This window comes from Cebus imitator, unplaced genomic scaffold (genome assembly GCF_001604975.1).
Source record: "Cebus imitator isolate Cc_AM_T3 unplaced genomic scaffold, Cebus_imitator-1.0 Scaffold59, whole genome shotgun sequence".
In the NCBI taxonomy this organism is placed as follows: Eukaryota; Metazoa; Chordata; class Mammalia; order Primates; family Cebidae; genus Cebus; species Cebus imitator.
This window is the reverse complement of record NW_016107374.1, coordinates 155231-174582: the sequence shown is the minus strand read 5'-3', so window position 1 is coordinate 174582 and position 19352 is coordinate 155231. Positions and strand designations below refer to the sequence as shown.

The window sequence follows — 19352 nt, the reverse complement described above, 5'->3', positions numbered from 1 at the left end:
ACCCCCACTGCAGAAGATTGCCACGTCAGTGACACAGCCACTCTTCCCTCAAGGAGGTGGGCGTGACTCCCCAGCCTTTAAGTGTGGCTGGGTGTAGTGGCCTCTTCCCAAGGCAACAGAACTGCAGGGAGGAGACACAAGAACCCCTGTGAAGATGCCTGACAAACACACCTCAGCCAGGTAGCCAAGTCAACACCAGCAGCCGTGGGTCACGTGGATGACATGAGCCTGGCGTGATGTGGTAACCGTGCCCCTTAGCAGGAAGTCCTTCCTCCGGCTGCTAAGCTGGCACCCCAGTCTCACCGTGAGAAACACCTCCAAATTCCAACAGAGGAATTCCAATTGTCCAAACAGACAAATTCCTATGGATGGAGATCCCACAATATACCTACTATTTCGTAAGACTGTCAGAGTCATCAAAACTAAGAAAAGTCTGAGAAGCTGTCACAGCCAAGATGAGCTTACGGAGACATGACACCTAAATGTCATCTGGGACCCAACATGCAGTCTTGGAACAGAAAAAGGATACGAGGTGAAAGCTAAGGAATCTGAACGCCCTATGTACTTCAGCTGATCACAATGTACCGATATTGGTCCACGGATTTTAACAAACTATCCCACTGAAGTAAGATGTTCATCACAGGACAAACTGCAAAGGTTGGCAAGGATAATTTGGAAATTCTGTATTATCTCTGCAATTTTTCTATAAATCTGCAACAGTTTTTAAAAAATAGAGTTGGCCGGGGTAGTGGCTCATGCCTCTAATCCCAGCACTTAGGGATGCTGAGGCAAGTGGATCACGAGATCAGTAGTTCGAGAGCAGCCTGACCAACATGGTGAAACCCCTCTCTACTAAAAATGCAGAAGTTAGCCGGGTGTGGTAGGATGCACCTGTAATCCCAGCTACTCAGGAGGCTCAGGCAGGAGAACTGCTCAAACCTGAACCCGGGAGGCAGAGGTTGCAGTGAGCCGAAATCATACCACTGCACTCCAGCCTGTGTGACAGAGTGAGACTTCCTCTCAAAAAAAAAAAAAAAAAATAGAGTTATTGGCTGGGTGCAGTGGCTCATGCCTATAATCCCAACACTATGAGAAGCCAAGGTGGGTGGATCACCTGAGGTCAGGAGTTCGAGACCAGCCTGGCCAACATGGTGAAACCCCGTCTCTACTAAAAATGCAAAAATTAGCCGGATATGGTGGTGGGCACTCGTAATCCCAGCTACTCAGAAGGCTGAGGCAGGACAATCACTTGAACCTGGGAGGCAGAGGCTGCAGTGAGCCAAGATCACACCATTGCACTCCAGCCTGGGTGACAAGAGCAAAACTCCATCTCAAAAAAATACACACACACACACACACACACACACACACACACACACACACACACAATTAAAAACAAAAACTCAGGATGGGGGGACACAGGCTCCGGGCTCACTCCCCAGCTCTACCTGAGCACCTATGAACACTCACAGCCAAACGCTGCCCCAGGTGCCCAAGAGGATGCAGAGTAAAAGCCTGGAGATTCTATGACATACACGTACGACAATGGAAGGATGGCCCAGGGACAACAACAGTGGGCTATGGGATAACTGGGGAAGTCCGTGAGAGCCGCGTGCATGGGGCCCAGCCCACAAGCATCCTCATCTGCAGCCATTTGCACCCCACACACCTGACAGATGCTGTCCCCAGTGACTCCAGGCACGAGAGGAAAAGCCCTCTAGGAGCTCAGAAGACAGGCAGGTAAACGGACAACCACAGCAGGCTGTCAGCACAGGGGCAGGGGGCCAAAAGCCAAACCCCGAGAGAGTGGGAAGGCCCTGAAGGCTTCCTGGAGGCAGCTGAGTACAGTTCACATGAATGGCAAGGATGGAAACGTATGAGACGTGAAATGGCATGCAGTGCCCTGCACACGGTAAAGAGCTCTACATCAGCCAAACCAACAGAAGGGGCTGCTGTGAACTCAGACCCCTGACACTTAGGAGGCAAGGCAAGCCCTCCAAGCATCCTGACAAAAGTGGTCCAGGGGCAGGGAAGAGGTGCCACACTCTAGGAGGGGCACCACGCCCAGCTCGGCCACTGCATGTGACAGCACAGATGAAAACACAACACGTGGAGTTGGGGACGCCGACGCCAGAGGCCACAGGTGGTCTGAGTGCCTCTGTATGAATTGCCCAGAGGAGATAAATGAGAGGGACAGAAAGAGAAGGCTGGGCACGGGGGCGGGAGGGAGGGTCCAGAGCGTGCCTACAGCGTCTAGAGGGCCCAGGTCCCTGTTTCAGTTTCAACTGTGGTGATGGCTGCACAGCTTGGTGAATGTATGGGAAGTCCGTGAACTGTGCACTTTAATGAGTGTGTTGGATGGTGTGTGAATTACACCTCAATAAAGACTGACAAACACCCCTCAGCCAGGTGGCCAAGGCCAACACCAAGAGTGAGGGACAAATGCACTCATTCCCAGCATGGCCCCTGGCCCCACCCCACTCCACAGCCCAGCTCCGCCCTGAGCCAGGGTCCCAGGATACCAAGCACTACAAGGTGCCACTCCAGGTCACTGGACGCGAGCAAGGAACCCTAATTTCAGGATCCCACCTTCTAGAAGGGAAGCGTGGTAAACAGTAGACAAAGACAACCAGAACCACAGGACGAGGCGAGCAGCGACGGCAGAGGGACGGCCTCCCAGGCGAGGGGACGTGGAACAGGGAGATGCCAGAGCTAGGAGCCCACCGTCCCAGAACGGCCCACACGGGAACCGTCAGAGAGAGGCCGGGCCGTTTCCTGGGGCCTCCTAACCACTCGCTGCCCAGCATTCAGTTTCTCCCACTGCAGCTTCTCAGGAGTCTGGTGGCACAGGGGTCCCGAACAGAGTCTCTTGTCCCTCCTGTTCGCCAGGGACAAGAATGATTCACCCAGCACAGGGCTTCATGGCTTCCTAGCACCCCCATGCTCTGCCTCCTCGGACCTTGCTTCACAGAGGGCAGTGATGGGGCCACTGCCAAGTGCATCCCAGAAACCCTTGCTCTTGAACCACCCATGGCCTCCCCACCCAGCCCCACCCAGTCCCACCCAGCCCCAGCCAAAGCCCCAGCGCTGCTCCCCAGCAGACCTGCCTCCTCTAGGGAAGTGGCAGCCAGGCCTCCCCACCCACCTGGGTCTCCCTGTGGGAGGTGGTGCGATACAGCCACTTCAGGCCAGAGCCTCCCATACCCTAAGCCAAGGTCTTCGTTTACAGGTGACCAGACTGAGGCCCAGAGAGGTTAGGGTCTTGCCCAAGAACACAAAGCAGCAAGATCAAGAGTGCTCTCCACCTAACCCCCGTGCATATGGGGCACAGGTTAGCAGCCCAACCCACTGATCCAAACCCACCTCTACCACGCACCGACCTGTGGCCCTGGGGAACTGCCAAGCGGCTGGCTCTGTGGGGCTTCCTCCTGTGTGAGGCTCGGCTAACAAGAGCCCCTACCTCCAGCTGTTACGAAAATCCATCGTGTAACAGGCTTAGAGGGCTGCCTGGCCCGGGCAGGACATGCTGTCCACATCTTGCTATTTACTGCATGTGTGACAGCAAAGAGAGAAGTCTCATCACGACTTCAAGTTTATTGCTTATATTTCTCTCACGAAATCCCCCTTACAGGAGGATTATTAGGAAGGCAGAAGGCCTGCAGTGTTTACGAGCACAGCCTTTAGAGCCAAACGACCCACGTGCAAATCCCAGCTCTGCTCAGGAGCTAACTGGGGACTCAGACAAGCTGCACCGCCTCCCTGTGCCTCAGTTTCCTTATCTGTAAAATGGGATGAAGCTGTATGCTCTGAGGACTTCGTGAGACAATTCGTGTCAAACACTCAGCGCAGGCGTGCTGTGCAGAATGAGTGATTTCTAGTGCTATTATGTTTTTGATAGGCCGGTACTTCCTGCCTTTCCGTGTAACCACAGGGGACTTTAATCACAGGGCTTAAACATAATCACAACCCTAGATTATAACTCGAAAGCCAAACAATCGGAACAGAAGCCCTTTAGACGGGACTGTCATCAGTGGTGAGTTACCAGCCCAAAGTGTCCGCCCAGGCCTTCTGTATGGGCCATACTCAGAGACACCAAAGGCAAAAACAACACGGCTTTCTCTAATTAGGGAAACCCAAGTTTTGTTTCCTTCTTTTTTTTGAGATGGAGTTTTGCTCTTGTTGCCCAGGCTGGACTGCAATGTCGCAATCCTGGATCACCGCAACCTCCACTTCGAGGGTTCAAGTGATTCTCCTGCCTCAACCTCCCAAGAAGCTGGGATCACAGGCACGCGCCACCATGTCCAGCTAATTTTTTATATTTTTAGTAGAGACGGAGTTTCACCATGTTGGTGAGGCTGGTCTCAAACTCCTGACCTCAGGCGATCTGCCCACCCGGGCCTCCCAAATTGCTGGGATTACAGGCATGAGCCACCGTGCCAGGCAAACCCACATTTTCTTGCGCCATCTCCAACTGTGAGAGGTCTGAGTGAGCCACCTTTAAGTTCTCAAGTCAAACTATTATATTTCCCCAGCTGCCAACGGCTCCAAGCAGGTGACAGGCTGCCCTGGGCCCCACCCGCTGGGCTGGGTTAGGCCTGTGACACTCCGTTCACATAACTGTCCCCTTGGGAGACCCAGGCCTCCTCCCAGACTCCCTAGCCACACCTGACTGTGGAGGACTTGAACTTTACTCCTTCACAAGCAGCATTTTCAGGACCATTGCGGTGACACCAAAAGCCAAAGAAAAGGCAGATCTAAAACCCACCGCGTTGCCAAAGGGATCCCAAGCCAGCTTGCAGGATGCCCAAACTTCAAAAGCATTTTTGAGTGGTCTACTTGGCCTCGGAGGCACCCCAGCAGGTACCCATCTCCAAGCCAGGCAAGAGGCGCTGCTTCCCAGAGAGCACCCCTGCCTTCCACCTGCTACTCACTGTGCCCGGCCACGGGTTTCTCTCCTTCAATTCCCCGTCAATTTCTGTCAGAGATTTCTACAGAGACAGTCTCCTTTCCCCTAAAGAGGCCGGGCAGCAGCCTCTCAGGCCACCTGGCAGGGGAGGAGGCAGAAACGCAGGCAGGGGCGACCAGGCCACCCAGCCAGTACACGCCCATAACAGCAGCAGCTGTGGAACTGCTCAAGTCCCCACCATGGCCACTAGGCAGGAGCCCCAAAATCTGACACACAGAGGCCCGCATACGGGGAAGCCTCCCCAGCTCCCCAAGACAGGGAAGCCTCCTAAAATGAGCCCCTGACCAGGGCTATGGCAGACCAGGACTGGAACTCCACTGCCAAACAAAGCCCAGTGGATTCATCTACCAGAGACATACCCAAACAGAGGAACACTGGGAGCTGGAAGGGACCTTCATGTGGCCCCAGGGAGGGGAGGGGGCACACGGATGGCACAACCAATCACTAACACAGATCACACTATGGGACCATCAGGGCCCCAGGACCTCCCATAACAGAGATGTCACCAAGACGTGTCAGGTAAGGCGCTGCTGTTTCCCTAACATCTGTTAACACTGCTGATCCTCCTTCCAAAGAGAAAACAGGCCTCAGGCTGGCAGCCCTCCCTGGCAGCAGAGGCTCACTAGACTCCTATAGCACTTTGTTTTCATTGAGCCTGAACCACTATTCTATTCTATTCTATTCTATTCTATTCTATTCTATTCTATTCTACAGCAGAAATGGTGATTCAGGAAAACCGGCTCTGATCCTCCTCCCTTGTTTTCTAGTTGGTGAAGGTGAAGCCCGGGAGAGCGGAGAGCAGAGGTCACCTGACACTGGCGCGGGGCTGCACAGGTTAAGACGAGGCTGCTAAGGGGAAGGCCTCGAAGGCCGGTGGTCGGAGCGAGACCACCTGGTTCTTTCGCAGTGAAGGGTCCTCCACCTCCCTCAGCAGGAGACCCAGAATAAACAGCCTCCCAGGGCCATGTCGAAACAGACCACAACTTCGAGACTTTGCCGAGTAGTTTCCAGGAAATGGCTCTCCAGAGTACAAGACAGACATCACAGGACAGGCCCCGCCTGCCCCCAGGCTGCATGGCTGGGACAGCCGCACTCCACACATCAGCCGCAGGGGCAGCTGAGAGGAAAGGGCGGCAGAGCAGAGGACTGGTGGTCCACTGAGACCCCAGGTGCTCGACTTCCCAGGCTCCAGGGCCAAACTGCATATCCCTCTGAGCCCAGCACAGTGAAGACTGTGGGGCGTCGAGATCCCTGCCCTGGGACCACAAAGTGCTGCAGAAAGCAGGGCCCCCTTTCCTGGGCCAGGCAGGGGTCTTCGGAGGAGTCTGCGGCAGGAAGGAGGGGCAGGCTTAATGAGGTCACTCATCTGGGGAGTCCCAGCTAACAACAGTGGAATGTGGCTTCACCCCAGCATGAGGCAGGAGCAGCAACTGAACACACTCTCCCCGCCAGACTGTGTGTCCCCAAATGGGCCTGGGACACAAAGTCAGGAAAACAGACTTCAGGCACAGCCACAGCTGCCCAGGGCAGAGGCCATGACCGACCTCCGAAGCCCATTCTGACTTCTGACCCAGGGTGAGCCTGGCCTGAGGGAGGCCCGCATTATCTCATTCGATCTTGCTACCTGCCTCTCGCCACTCGCTAGTGAGGAAACTGAGGCCCAGGAGGCTCACTACCTTGCCCAAGGTCACAGAGCAGGCGGGGTGAGGGAGGCAAGTCCCAGACTCCTCCTTCAGCACTGTCCTCTACTCCTGAGCCAACAGAGCCCTGGCCCTGACCTCCCCCACAGGCCCAGCCCCAAAGCCAGCCCCAGGGCAGAGCTGCACTGGGCTGGGACTAAGACACCTCATTTTGGGTGTGTAGGAGAGACACCCCTGAATTTTCTCCCTAACCCACACAAGGCAGGCAAGAAAGGAACCCCATCCCGCAAAACGTCTCCCCCAAACCGAATCTTTGCTACCTCGGGAGATACAGGGTTGACAAAAGCCGCAGAAGTGTACTTGGCTCTGGGGGTCACGCTCAGGTCCCTGGCCCTGGGGCACTGCTGCACCTTCTGCCAGGAAGCCAACAGGACAAGGGCACCAGCCCACCCGGCTGCGAACAAACAGGCTCTCCTCCCTCCCTTGTCCAGGGCCTGGCAGGGGTCCAGGTCCTGCTCTGGGCCTGTGGGGCCTCAGGCCGGGGTTGCCACACTGCACCTCACGTTCTGGCAGGCGCACGGGCCTGGGCTCCAGCCCAGGTGCCAGCCCGCCCCAGCAGAGAGCCCCACGAGCTCAACGTCCCAAACAAAGGGAGAAGAGACAGGGCAGAAAGTGGGGTGCATCCGGGGGATAAGCGCCCACAACTTTTGGCGAGGTCGTCTCTAGGGAAGCAGGGGCTGGGGCGCCCCCCTCCTCTCCCGTCCCACACGGGAGTGGATCCGCAGCACGACATTGGCGGGCCCGGGCCGGTCCCGTCCCCCTCCAGTGGCCCCACGTCGGTGACCCCGGTCGGGCGACCCCCGCCGTAGTCCGGGCCCCGCAACCCCGGGACGCTCTCGTGTCCCCCGGCCGGCGGGCAGAACCCGGACCAGCCGCTGCCGGTGCCCACGGGGGGCGGCCGTGACGCGCGGGACCCGGGGGCGTGTGCGGGGCGCACCCGCGCGGGGCCCTGCTCCGAGGGTCGCCGGCTGGGGCCCGGGCGGCGGCGGGGAGAGCGCGGCCGCGGGGCAACCAGGGCCGGGCGTGAGGCGTCCGCGCGCGCCGCTTACCCTGAGCGGAGATCGGGGCCAACTCTCATCCACCCGCCGCAGCGCCCCCCTCGCCGGCCGCCCGGCCGCGCTGCACCTGCCGCCCGCCCGGGAGCCCAGCGGCGCCGGGGAGCCGGGAGGAGGCGGCCCCGCGGGTCCCGGCCACGAGCGCGGAGGCGGCGGCGGCGGCGCCAGGTCGCGCGTTCGCGTCCCGCTGCGCGGAGTCTGCGCGCCCCCCGCCCCGCTGCGCAGCCGCCGCCCCGCCCCGCGCTCGCCTTAAAGGGGCCGCGCCCCGCGCCCCGCGCCCCGCCGCGGCCCCACCCCCGACCCGCGGCCGGCTCGGGGTCCTCGGGGGCGCGCCTGCCCCCGGCGGGTCCGCGCGCGCGAGCTCGGTCACGCGGCGCCGCCTTTGTTTGGGTGGCCACGTGCGCCCCCGCCGCTCGCACCCACGCGCACGCGCGGCCGCCGCCGGCCACGGCCACGCCGTCCCCGCGCCTGCCAGGGCGGACGAGCACGCACGCTGCTGTGGCCTCGCCCGCGCCCCGCGGGGCCGCCCGCCGCGCAGGAGCTGGGTAGGGGCTGGGCTGCGGGGCAGACCCGCGTCCCGGGCGGAAATGCCGGTCCCCGGCCGCCACGCGGGGCCCCGAGCGCAGCCCCAGGGGGCTGGACCTGCGGCCTGCGCGTTACGGGATGCAGCACGAACCCCGCGAGAGTCGCACAGTACCTGGCGCGCCCACCCCAGGGTGCCCGGGGTGCTGTCTGTCCCCAGGATCTGGACCTCTGGGCCCACCCTTTCTCTGAATCTCACCTTTCTCATCCAAGGAATACCCCACTGCCCACGCCCCACGACCCTGCATCTCCCCAGGCTCTACCCTGCCGGGGAGGACATCGGTAGGGGGGACGCACTCTAAGCCCACCTGCTCCCAGGTGCTGGACCCTCCAGAAGAAACCACCCACCACCCCGCTTCAAGGCTGTCCAGCTCACAGGAGAGTGCTCAGCGAAGGGGTAGAGGGGATCTCCCTGCAGCACGCTAGCGTCCTACCCAGGAGGATTGTTGCTGGAGGCTGGGGTGGGAGGGCGGAGGAGACCCAGAGTGGAGAAAATACACAGGCCTGGTGGCTGTTTTTGCCCAGCCCTCTCTGCCTCCCTCTCACCAGGCTGGGTCCTCTGTGCTCTGCCCCACCCTTGCCGTGCCAATGCCCTGCCCTTAACCCACTGACCCTGGGAGTCCTACAGGCATCTCCAGCCTTTCAATCCAAAGACTCCAGAACTGGATCTGCCCCAGCTCAAAGGCACCTGAAGCTCCTTGGGTCAAGATTCAGCGTCCCTCTTTGATCCTCCTCCAGGCCCAGCCTTGATGGACCTGGGTTGAGGCAGGCACTCAGGGCAGCTGTATTTCTCCAAGGCTCAGGTTCCTGTCTGCAGAACTGGGGACCCAGTGATTTCAGGGCAAAAGATCCAGCGCATCCACAGGGGCTGCACAGCGGCGTCTGTCCTGTGCCTCAGCAGGCAGCATAGGGCGAGATGGCGCACTGTCTGCAGGACTCTCTCCCCAGGATGGCCGAGATGACTCACAGTTGTGCCCAGAGCCCCCATCCAGCCCCGAGCCTGACCGCCAGACCTCTCTGGCTCCCCACCCCCTGCTGCCCAAACCCTCGAGGTTTTCCTGCCTTATCTCTGTCCTCCAGGGAAACAGGACTTGTTTTTCCCAAACACAAGCTCTACTTTCCTGCCTCCCGCTCCCTGCTCTGGCCATATCCTCCCAGGGGTACCAGCCCAACACTAACTTTATCCAGCCTGCCAGGCTCAGCTGCAAAGCGGCCCACTCCAGGAAGCCCTCCTGAGCCAGCCTGGTCAGAAATGACCCCAGACCCTGACCTGCCAAGGCTCTGGGGGAGGACGGGGCCCCAAGACACCACCTCCTGCCTCTGGCACTGCGGCCATACTTCTGTTGTTTTCACTGCTGACTGTCCGGGCTCTCCTCTCTCCCCAACAGCACAGGTGAGCTGCTCCTGGGAGGAAAGGCCCAGGGCTTTCCTGTGTGCGCCCCTCGCTGCTGTCCCCACACCTCAAGAGCTTGGCCAGGCTGTGCGTCATTGTCAGGGTCATTTTGTGCACAGATGACTCACCTCAGTCAAGCCTGAAAGGCAAACTGTGTGTTTGGGTGCAGCAGTGGAGATCTCTCTGCCAGCAGGACGCCAGCTCCTTCTCACCTCTTATCTCTGAACCTCTCTGCTTCTCCCTGTGGAGACAGAGCCTCCATCCTCACAGCAGCGATCCCAAAGAGGACCCCCTCCCGCCGCACACCTTCCAGCAAATCTGGAAGGAGTCTCATCAGCCCCATTTGGTCATGTGTCACACTGGAGCCGAGGGGGCTGCAGGGGCAGAGGCCAGGGTGCTGTGACCGGCAGTGCCATCTGAACCACTTGGGCTGGGGCTGGCAGTACCCCAACAGAAAAGGGGCGACAGCAGACATCGTGAGGCAGAGCAAGTGCCTGAGGAATGTTCATTTCCTGAACAGCCAGGATTACGAGTGGGCAGGCAGGAGCCGGAGGGAAGCCACGCCAGGCAGCCCCAGCATGCCTAGCCCCTCATATCCGGTCCACCCTCCAGACATTTGCCGGGTGCCCAGTCCCTGTTTGATGGGTCCAAAAGTGGTGCTGTACGGACAGTCAGACAGAGCCCCTGCCTGGTGGACAGACATGGACCACACCCCCCAAAGGGAGGCGCTTGATACTGCCGGGTGCCCACCACCCTGCTCTGAGGCTCCTCATAGCCGTCCCATTTGCCCATTTACAATTTATGGCTAAATTGTATCCCCCCGACAAATTCATCTGTTGAAGTCCTAACTCCCATACCTCCCAAAGTGATTGCATTTGAAGGTAGGGTCCTTAAAGAGGCCATGAAGGTAAGTGAGACCCTGAAGGTGGGCCCTACCCCAGTGTTAGAAACAGATGTTGGAAATAGATGCTCGGTGCCACAAAGAACAATCAGCACTGAGACAAAGGATCTTTCGGCATCACAATGTTTACTTCCTGGACTGCAGGAGGGGCACCTTCGTTAGCCATCTTGCCATGAGAGTGCAATGAACAAAGGAAAACACACACATTTATCCCTTACACACTTGGGGTCATCCTCACTGCTGGGTCTGATCTCTGTTGGCTGGAGCCAGACCTCACAATCTAAACTGAAAATCGATTGGCTAACAACTTAAAACTTTTCTAAGCAGGTAAAAGCAGTGGAGAGCTGGGACATGCCTGTGAGCACGTCCAGCACAGATATCTTGGTAAAAGTACAAGGACACAGAATGGACTACGTGCCTGTAACATGGCAGTCTAACAGCTACAGAGGATAGGGCTCAGCAAAGTTATTAGCACACTTACGATTTAACAGGAAAGGGAACTTTCATTTCTACGTCCCACCCCCAGTAGGACATGTGTCCTCATAAGAGGAGGAGATGAGGACACAGACACACAGAGCAGGAACTACGTGAGGACACGGGGAGAAGGCGGCATCTCCACTCCCAGGAGTGAGGCCTCAGGAGGAGCCCGCCCTGCAGGCGCATTGAGCTCAGACCTCCAGCCTCTGGAAGCATGAGGAAATGAATCTCTGTTTTTCTTTGCCTAAGCAGCCTGTCTGTGGTGCTGGTTACATCAACCCTGGCAAACTCATACAAGGTCACAGGCTCAGGGTGGCCACTGGAACCTGAGGGCCACACAGCTGGTGATGGCAAGGCCACTGCTGGCTGTCCCCTTCTCTGCTCAGAGCAGAGCTGGACACGGGGATGGCGGGGTGGGGCTGGCCCAAGTTGGCATGGTGGATCCCTGAGCTTGGTGGGTGGCCTGTGAAGGAGGCTTGGAGCCTGCTCACACCAGGGGCCAGTGGGGCCCTCTGACCCCTGCCTGTCAGCCTCAGAGCCCCAGGCAAATTGGGGGCAAGATGACAGGACTTGAGAAGAACTCAGTGACGAGTGAAAGCAGGGGACTCCATACATAGCCTGCCACCCCCGCCCTGCCCACTGGCTCCTCAAGGGCACCTTGCTACATTTGTCTGTAGCCAAACAAAGGCATAGAAATAAGTGGGTGAGCAGCATGGGTGTGCCAGGGGCAGGCCAGCCCGATGTCACATCCCATCTCCCCCTCACCTTCTGAGATGGGACCTGGCACCCAGCAGGTGCACCTGGAAGGGACGCCAAAGCACAGAGGGCTCAGGAACCTGCCCTGGGCCACCAAGGAGAGGAGGGAAGGAAGGACTCCAAGCCCCAGGGTCTTCGGACTCTGGGTTCCTGGCCGTTCCCCGTGTCACCTCATTGCCACACCCCAGAGATGGCAGCACCTGGCACCAAATGGCACTGGGAAGTGCCGGCGGTTGCTATTTTCATCCTGATTAGGGGAGAAGGGATGGGGCCAGGGCTATGGAGGAAGGCGCCTGGATCTGGAGTGGTGAGCGAGCTGGCGCTGGCACAGAGCAGTTACAGACACGGAGCACAGAGGATTCAGCCTGGCATGGAACACGGACTCAGGCCTGCTCCCGCCTGACCTGGGAAGGAGGTGGTGGGGCATTACTGTGCCCATTCCACAGACAAAAAGCTCAGTCCTGAGAGGCAATGTGTTTGGACCAGCGTCACACAGCTAGTTCAAGGCCCCACCAGGATGCCCTATGAGCCCACAGCAACCATGTCCCTGTCACCACCAGCCTGAAACGACAGGGAGAGTGACAGAGCGCTGCAGCCACAGGGCAAAGAGATGCCCTGGGGGCTTGCAGGAGCTGGAGGAGGCACACACAGCCGGGTGCGTGAGTGCGCACGCATGAGAGTATCCAATCCTCGGTGGAGAACGCGCTGGACAGCGGCCTTCAGGAGGAGGGGACGACTCAGGTTAGGAGGGACTCATGAGAAAGGTCCCGGGACACAGCAACACCCACCAAGCCAGGGCCGGGACTGGGAGTGGAGGGGAGCGCGTGGCCCAGCAGCAAGGAGCAGTCACAGTGGAAGGGTAGAGACTCCAGAACGAGCTGTGCCAGCCAGCGGGAACCTGTGATCTGGGGGCCAAGGGGCTGGCCCTGCACACAGAGGACTCTCGCCACGGCGAAGACAGGGTCAGCAGCCCCAGCCACCCCCGCAAGGCCACCCCTTCGTCTGCCGTGCATCCAGTCTGTCCTGTCCCCTTCCCCCCTTGCCCACCCCAGGCCCCTTGGATGTGAGATGCACCGCCAACTTCACACCTGTTTCCAGGGAGCCCTGAGGCGCTGCTGCTGTGCACGCCCCTGCTGTAACTTGCATCAGCATCCCAGGCCCACGTCAGTGTCTGGGATGGTGGGGAGGGAGCATGGAGGTAATGGAAGAAATGGAGGACTTCTCCTGCTGTGGCTCTGGGCAGGGGTGGGGGGTGTTATGTCCCTGCACTTAGTAGGGCTCCACCAGGCCCCAGGGAAGTGGCAGAGAGCACACTCCTGCCGCCGGCTTGGGATGGGTATTGCAGTGCGAACTTGGGGTTCTGGCTTCTGAGGGTAACTGGGTGTGCCACCTTTCGGCAGCAGGTGACAGCGCAGCGCTGGGGCCAGATGCTACCGCCCTGGGACACCAGCCGCCCCAACCTGAGCCCACCCCCTGCTCCCTGCCCCCTGCCTGGTATCTGCCCAACAGCCCGATAGGGGTGGACGCCACTGGGGGCCACATGGGCAAGGTCTTCTTCCTTAGCAGCTCTGCCTTCTGCCCCCTGAAGACAGACTGCTAGCCTGGGTTATCTAGGCTCCCTGCTGGGTAACTTAGCAAGTCCCTCCAGCTCTCTGAGCCTCAGTTTCCCCACTTTGCAGAGTGGAGGTTGTGCTTCCCTCCGTCCTTCCGGCCTCTTGCTTGCTCCTTGGTCGGCACAGATGCCAGCACTCATCAGGCCTGGCTCATAAAGAGCTTCTCTTTTCTTTTTGTTTTTTTTGTTTTTTTTTTTGAGATGGAGTTTCACTCTTACCATTTCACCGGCCCATGCCGTTTGTCTTCGGAAGGGTAATTGTCTCTAGTCGCCCAGGCTGGAGTGCAATGGCGCAATCTCGGCTCACTGCAACCTCTGCCTCCGGGGTTCAAGCAATTCTCCTGCCCCAGCCTCCCGAGTAGCTGGGATTACAGGGGTACGCCACCATGCCCAGCCACAAAGGGCTTCTTTTGCAAAGGAAGACCCGTGTGTGAACCTCTAGCCTGCATCAGGATGCAAATTGCCCAGTGGGGCTGGGGGAGCCAGAGGGAGAGGGATTCTTGGAGAAGGGGCTTTCAGGCCAAGGAGGGCATCTGAGGGAGGGCAGTGCTGGCAGAGGCCCCAGGGAGCAGGTTGTGGAGGAGAGGAGCGCTCTGTAACCTTGGAAAGCTCCAGGCAGGAGACTCGACCCCTCAGAGCTGCTGGACGGGCTGAGCTCAGCGGAACCTGGGGTCAGGGCTGCCTGATGCTGGGCAGGCCCAACCCCACCCCGGTGTGCCCAGAACGTGGGACAGGAAGTTCAAGGAGATTCTGCCCCAGCTTCAGGGATTCACGTTGTTTGCCCTGCTGGGCTTGGGACTTACTTGGGACCCGTCGCCCTTTTCTTCTTGCCTGTGTGTCCCTTTTGGAGTGGAAATGCCTGTCCTATGCCTGTCCCACCACTGCACGTTGGAAGCTCAAAGCCTGTGAATTTCACCTGCTCGCAGCCTTGGAATGAATCATGCTGTTTCACCCACATCGGATTCTCACACAAGACTCTGGACTTTATGAGTTAGTGCCGGAATGAGTTAAGACTCTGGAGCCGGTCAGGTGTGGTGGCTCACGCCTGTAATCCAAGCACTTTGGAGGCCAGGGTGGGCTGATCACCTGAGGTCGGGAGTTCAAGACCAGCCTGACCAACATGGTGAAACCCCATCTTAAAAAAAAAGGAAAAAAAAAAAAAGACTCTGGAGCCATTGGGATAGAATGAATACACTACATGTATGAAAAGGGCATTAATTTGGGAGGCGGGGAATAGAATCCTATGGATTGAATGTGCCCCCTAAGGTTCCTGTGTTGGAAACTTAATCCCTGATGGGACAGTGTTGAGAGGTGGGATCTTTAAGAGTTGATTAGGGTGGGCGTGGTGGCTCATGCCTGTGATCCCAGCACTTTAGAAGGCCGAGGTGGGTGCGTCACCTGAGGTCAGGAGTTTGAGACCAGCCTGACCAACATGGTGAAACCCTGCCTCTACTAAAAATACAAAATTAGCCAGGCATGGTGGCATGACCTTGTAATCCCAGCTACTTGGGAGGCTGGGGGAAGGGAATTGCTTGAACCCAGGAGGCGGAGCTTGCAGTGAGCTGAGATCGAACCACTGCACTCCAGGCTGGGTGACAGAGCAAGACTGTCTCAAACACACACACACACACACACACGCACACATGCACAGGCACACACGCGCACACACACGCACACAAGTTGATTAGGCCATGAGGGCTCTTCCCTCTTGAGAGGCTTAATGCTGTTATTTCTAGAATAAGTTAGTTGTCATGGGAGTGGGTTAGTTCTCATGGGAGTGGGTTAGTTACCTTGGGAGTGGCTTCATTATCATGGGAGTGAGTTAGCTATCTTGGGAGTGGGTTAGTTATCTTGGGAGTGGGTTAGTTATAATGGAGTGGGTTAGTTATCGTGGGAGTGGGTTCCTGATAAAAGAAGGGGTTCTGTGTACACTCTCTTGCCCTTCTGCCTTCTGCCATGGGGTGTCACACTAAGAAGGTCTTCCCCAGATCCTGGCACCTTGTTCCTGGACTTACAGCCTCCAGAACTGGGAGCCAAATGAACTTCCATTGTTTATAAACTACCCAGTCTCAGGTACTCTGTGATGACAGTACAAAATGGACTAAGACATCACCTAATGTACTTCATTTTATTTGTTTGTTTGTTTATTTATTTGGAGTCTGACTCTGTCGCCCAGGCTGGAGTACAGCGGCATGATCTCAGCTCATTGCAACTTCCGCCTCCTGAACGCAAGCAATGCTCCTGCCTCAGCCTCCTGAGTAGCTGGGATTACAGACGCATGCTACCATGCTGGGCTAATTTCTGTATTTTTAGTAGAGACAGGGTTTTGCCGTGTTGGCCAGGCTGGTCTCGAACTCTTGACCTCAAGTGATCCACTCACCTTTGCCTCCTGGGATTATAGGTGTGAGCCTCTGCACCTGACCACTAGTGTACTTCAACAACAAGTACAAATAAAGTCCTGCTGTGTTGTCCAGGCTGGAATGCAGTGGCTATTCATGGGTGCAGTCATAGCTCACTGCAGCCTTGAACTCCTGTGCTCAAATGATGCTCTCACCTGAGCCTCCCCAGTATCTGGGACTGCAGGCGTGTACTCACGCGCCCAGCTGCCTAATATGCTTTTGCAGCCCTAGATCCCACGCGGGATCCTGCATGACACCGAGTCATCACGTCTGTTAGGCTGCTCCTGGCTGTGAGAATTTCTTTGGTTTTCCACGTATTTGACAACCTGGACAGTTTAAGGAGGACCGGTCAGGAATTGTGTAGATGCCCCTTGATTGCAATGTCTGATGTTTTCCTCAGGGGTAGACTGAGGTTTTGTGGAGGAAGATTGCAGAAGTAAGGGCCCTTCCCATCCTGTCTTACAAGGTGACATGCCATCAGCATGACTCCTCACTGCTGGCGTTGACCTTGGTCACCTGGCTGAGGTGTGTTTGTCAATTTCTCCACGGCAGTGTTCCCCTCCCCATTCTGTACTCTTTGGAAGGAAGTAAGGACAGTGACCTTTGTCTACTTAAAATTTTTATGTATAGGTGGGGCGAGGTGGCTCACGCCTGTAATCCTAGCACTTTGGGAGGCTGAGGCGGACGGATCACCTGAAGTCAGGAGCTCAAGACCAGCCTGGTCAACATGGCGAAACCCCGTCTCTACTAAAAATACGAAGATTACAGGCAAGGTGGTGGTTGCCTGTAATCCCAGTTACTTGGGAGGCTGAGGCAGGGGAACTCCTCCTGAACCCGGGAGGAGAAGGTTGCAGTGGGCTGAGATCAAGCCACTGCACTCCAGCCTGGGTGACAGAGCAAGACTGTGTCTAAATAAATAAATAAATTTTTTATCTATATAGAACACCATGAAAAATTTATGTTATTCTATGCAGCCAACAGTTACTTAGATTTACCCACATATTTAAACAGGTATTATCCTAGCCGTTTGGATGAACCACGAGGTACATTGTCCTTGCTGGGAGGCTGATACAGTCTGGAAGTGGTCCTATCCCAATCTCAGGTTGAAATCTGATCCCCAGTGTTGGACGCGGGGCCTGCTGGGAGGTGTTTGTATCATGGGGGCGGACCCCTCATCAACGGCTTGGTGCTTGCGTTAACAGTGAGTTCTGCTGTTATTAGTTATCATGATAGCTGGTTGTTAAACAAAGCCTGGCTCACACCTGTAATCCCAGCGGTTTGGGAGGCCGAGATGGGAGGATCACCTGAGGTCAAGAGTTCGAGACCAGCCTGACCAATCTGGAAAAACCCTCATCTCTACTAAAAATACTGTGTCGAAAAGAAAAGAAAAGAAAAGAAAAGAAAAGAAAAGAAAAGAAAAGAAAAGAAAAGAAGAAAAGAAAAGAAGAAAGAAGGAAGGAAGGAAGGAAAGAGAGAGAGAGAAAGAAAGAAAGAAAGAAGGAAGGAAGGAAGGAAGGAAGGAAAACCTGGCGCCTCCTCCTGCCCCCTCCTCTCCTCCGTCCTTTCTCCATGGGCTGCCTCCTCACTTTCCCCTTCTGCTATGAATGGAAGCTTCCTGAAGCCTCACCAGAAGCAGATGCTGGCACCATGCTTCTTAGTACCAGCCTGAAGAACTATGAGTCAAATAATCTTTTTTTTTTTTTTTTGGAGATGGAGGTTTGCTCTTGTTGCCCAGGCCGGAGTACAACGGCATGACCTCTGCCTCCTGGGTTCAAGTGATTCTCCCGCCTCAGCCTACTGAGTAGCTGAGGATTACAGGCATGTGCCACCACACCCAGCTAATTTTGTATTTTTAGTAGAGATGGGGCTTCTCCATGTTGGTCAGGCTGGTCTCGAACTCCCGATCTTAGGTGATCCACTCACCTCAGCCTCCTGAAGTGCTGGGATTATGGGTGTGAGCCTCCAGGCCTGGCCACGACCTTTTCTTTATAAATTCCCCAGCCTCCGGTATTCCATTCTAGCGATGCAGCAAATTAAGACAGATACCAGCCCCACCATCCGTCTCCAGGACTGTCCTCGGCAGGAGCTGTGGTCACCTCCACTGGCCTCTGTCACTGGCAACTGCACGGTGGATCCTGGATCAATGTCACACTCTCCCTTCAGATTCCCCTCTTGGAAGGAAAGGCACCAAGGGCCTGCTCCCCTCTGCGGGGGGCTCAGGATCCTCCAGACCACTGGCCTCTCGGTCACCCGCCCTGGGGCTGACCTCCGGCCACCTGGGACCCTGCGGTGCCCCCAGTCTCCTCTTCTGTGGTCAGATGGTTTTCACTTATCTGGCCTGAGTCAGGGGCTGGTGGGTGGGGGCAGTGGCTGGCACTAGGTTAATCTGTTAAAGTGCAGGGATAGGGGCAGCTCCCCAAAAGGAGGGGAACAAAGAGGGGCACACAACAAAGCTGTGGGCATGTCTGCCACAGGCCAGTGTCCCTGGATACCTTGTTTTGGGTGGGGCGGGACACAGGCAGGCATCCTGGCAGGTCAGAATGTCTGAGGTCCTGGCCCTGGGCCTCCCTAGGTCTGGGCTTCCTAGCCCCCCTAGTGGGCTTCTGGCCCCTTCCACCAGCCTGTCCTTCCTCTGCCCCTAGCTCCAGCCAGAACCCCAGAGATGAGCGACCCTGAGAACCAGCAAGGCCATCCCAGCCCTCCTTCATCTCCCTCCTCTTGCCTGGCCCAGCCTGGAGGAGGAGTGTGGTGTGAATGTAGCCGTGAACCCAGTCAGCTCCCCTGGGCTGAAGCCTCAGAGACGCTGCTCCAGGGCCCAGGCAGTCCCGGTCTGCCCCACGTGGCCTCCAGGGCACAGCCCTCAGCACAGAAGGGCCCAGGCTGAAGGTGTGGCCTGCAGCAGGGGGTGGAGGCTGGGAAGGGCTTGGGGGACTCAGGGGATGGGTTGAGGCCTGTTGAGAGCTAGCCTGAGGCCCCTGCTCTCAAGCCGGTCCTCGGGCCCTGCTCTGCAGTGGGTTCAGCTGCCCTGTGATTGCCTTCGGTGCCCCAGCGCAGGTGGGAGGGTTCTGGCTCACCCGCTGGCCGCAGGCTGCCCTTCCTCTTCCTCAGGTGAGGTGCCCACTGTGAGCTGTGCAGCCAGGAACCAGGGTGAGCTGAGTCCCCACCTGCTGCCCAGGGGGACCCTGCCACGTCTCTCTTAGCCTTAGCTGTGCACTAGCCTCCCACCTTCCCTGCACCTGCCGGTCCCTGGGCTCACTGAGGCCACCTTGTGGCTGCTCACGGCATCGGCCCCACAAGTCGGGGCTTGATTTCCACACCGACTGCATTTGTCCTCCGTGGACTTTTATCCCCTGTGCCACCTCCCTGGGTGGCACCCGCCACATGCTGTGCTGAGCTACTTCTAAACCCCATGCGGGGCCGGGTGCGGTGTCTCATGCCGCACTTTGGGAGGCCAAGGCGGGCGGATCACCTGAGGAGTTCAAAACCACCCTGGCCAACATGGTGAAACCCG

The 19352-nt window shown here is 57.5% G+C and overlaps 1 protein-coding gene across 2 annotated transcripts in view; it reads right to left on the bottom strand.

Annotated features, from left to right (window-relative positions):
* Positions 1-7876, bottom strand: part of GRAMD4 (GRAM domain containing 4) — an 86256-nt gene extending 78380 nt beyond the window's left edge. For both annotated transcript variants that reach the window (XM_017529440.2, XM_017529441.2), the window contains exon 1: positions 7716-7876. In XM_017529440.2, the coding sequence (XP_017384929.1) occupies positions 7716-7744 (29 nt within the window). In that variant the 5' untranslated portion in view covers positions 7745-7876. The remainder of the gene's footprint in view (positions 1-7715) is intronic.
* Between the last annotated feature and the right edge of the window lie 11476 nt (positions 7877-19352).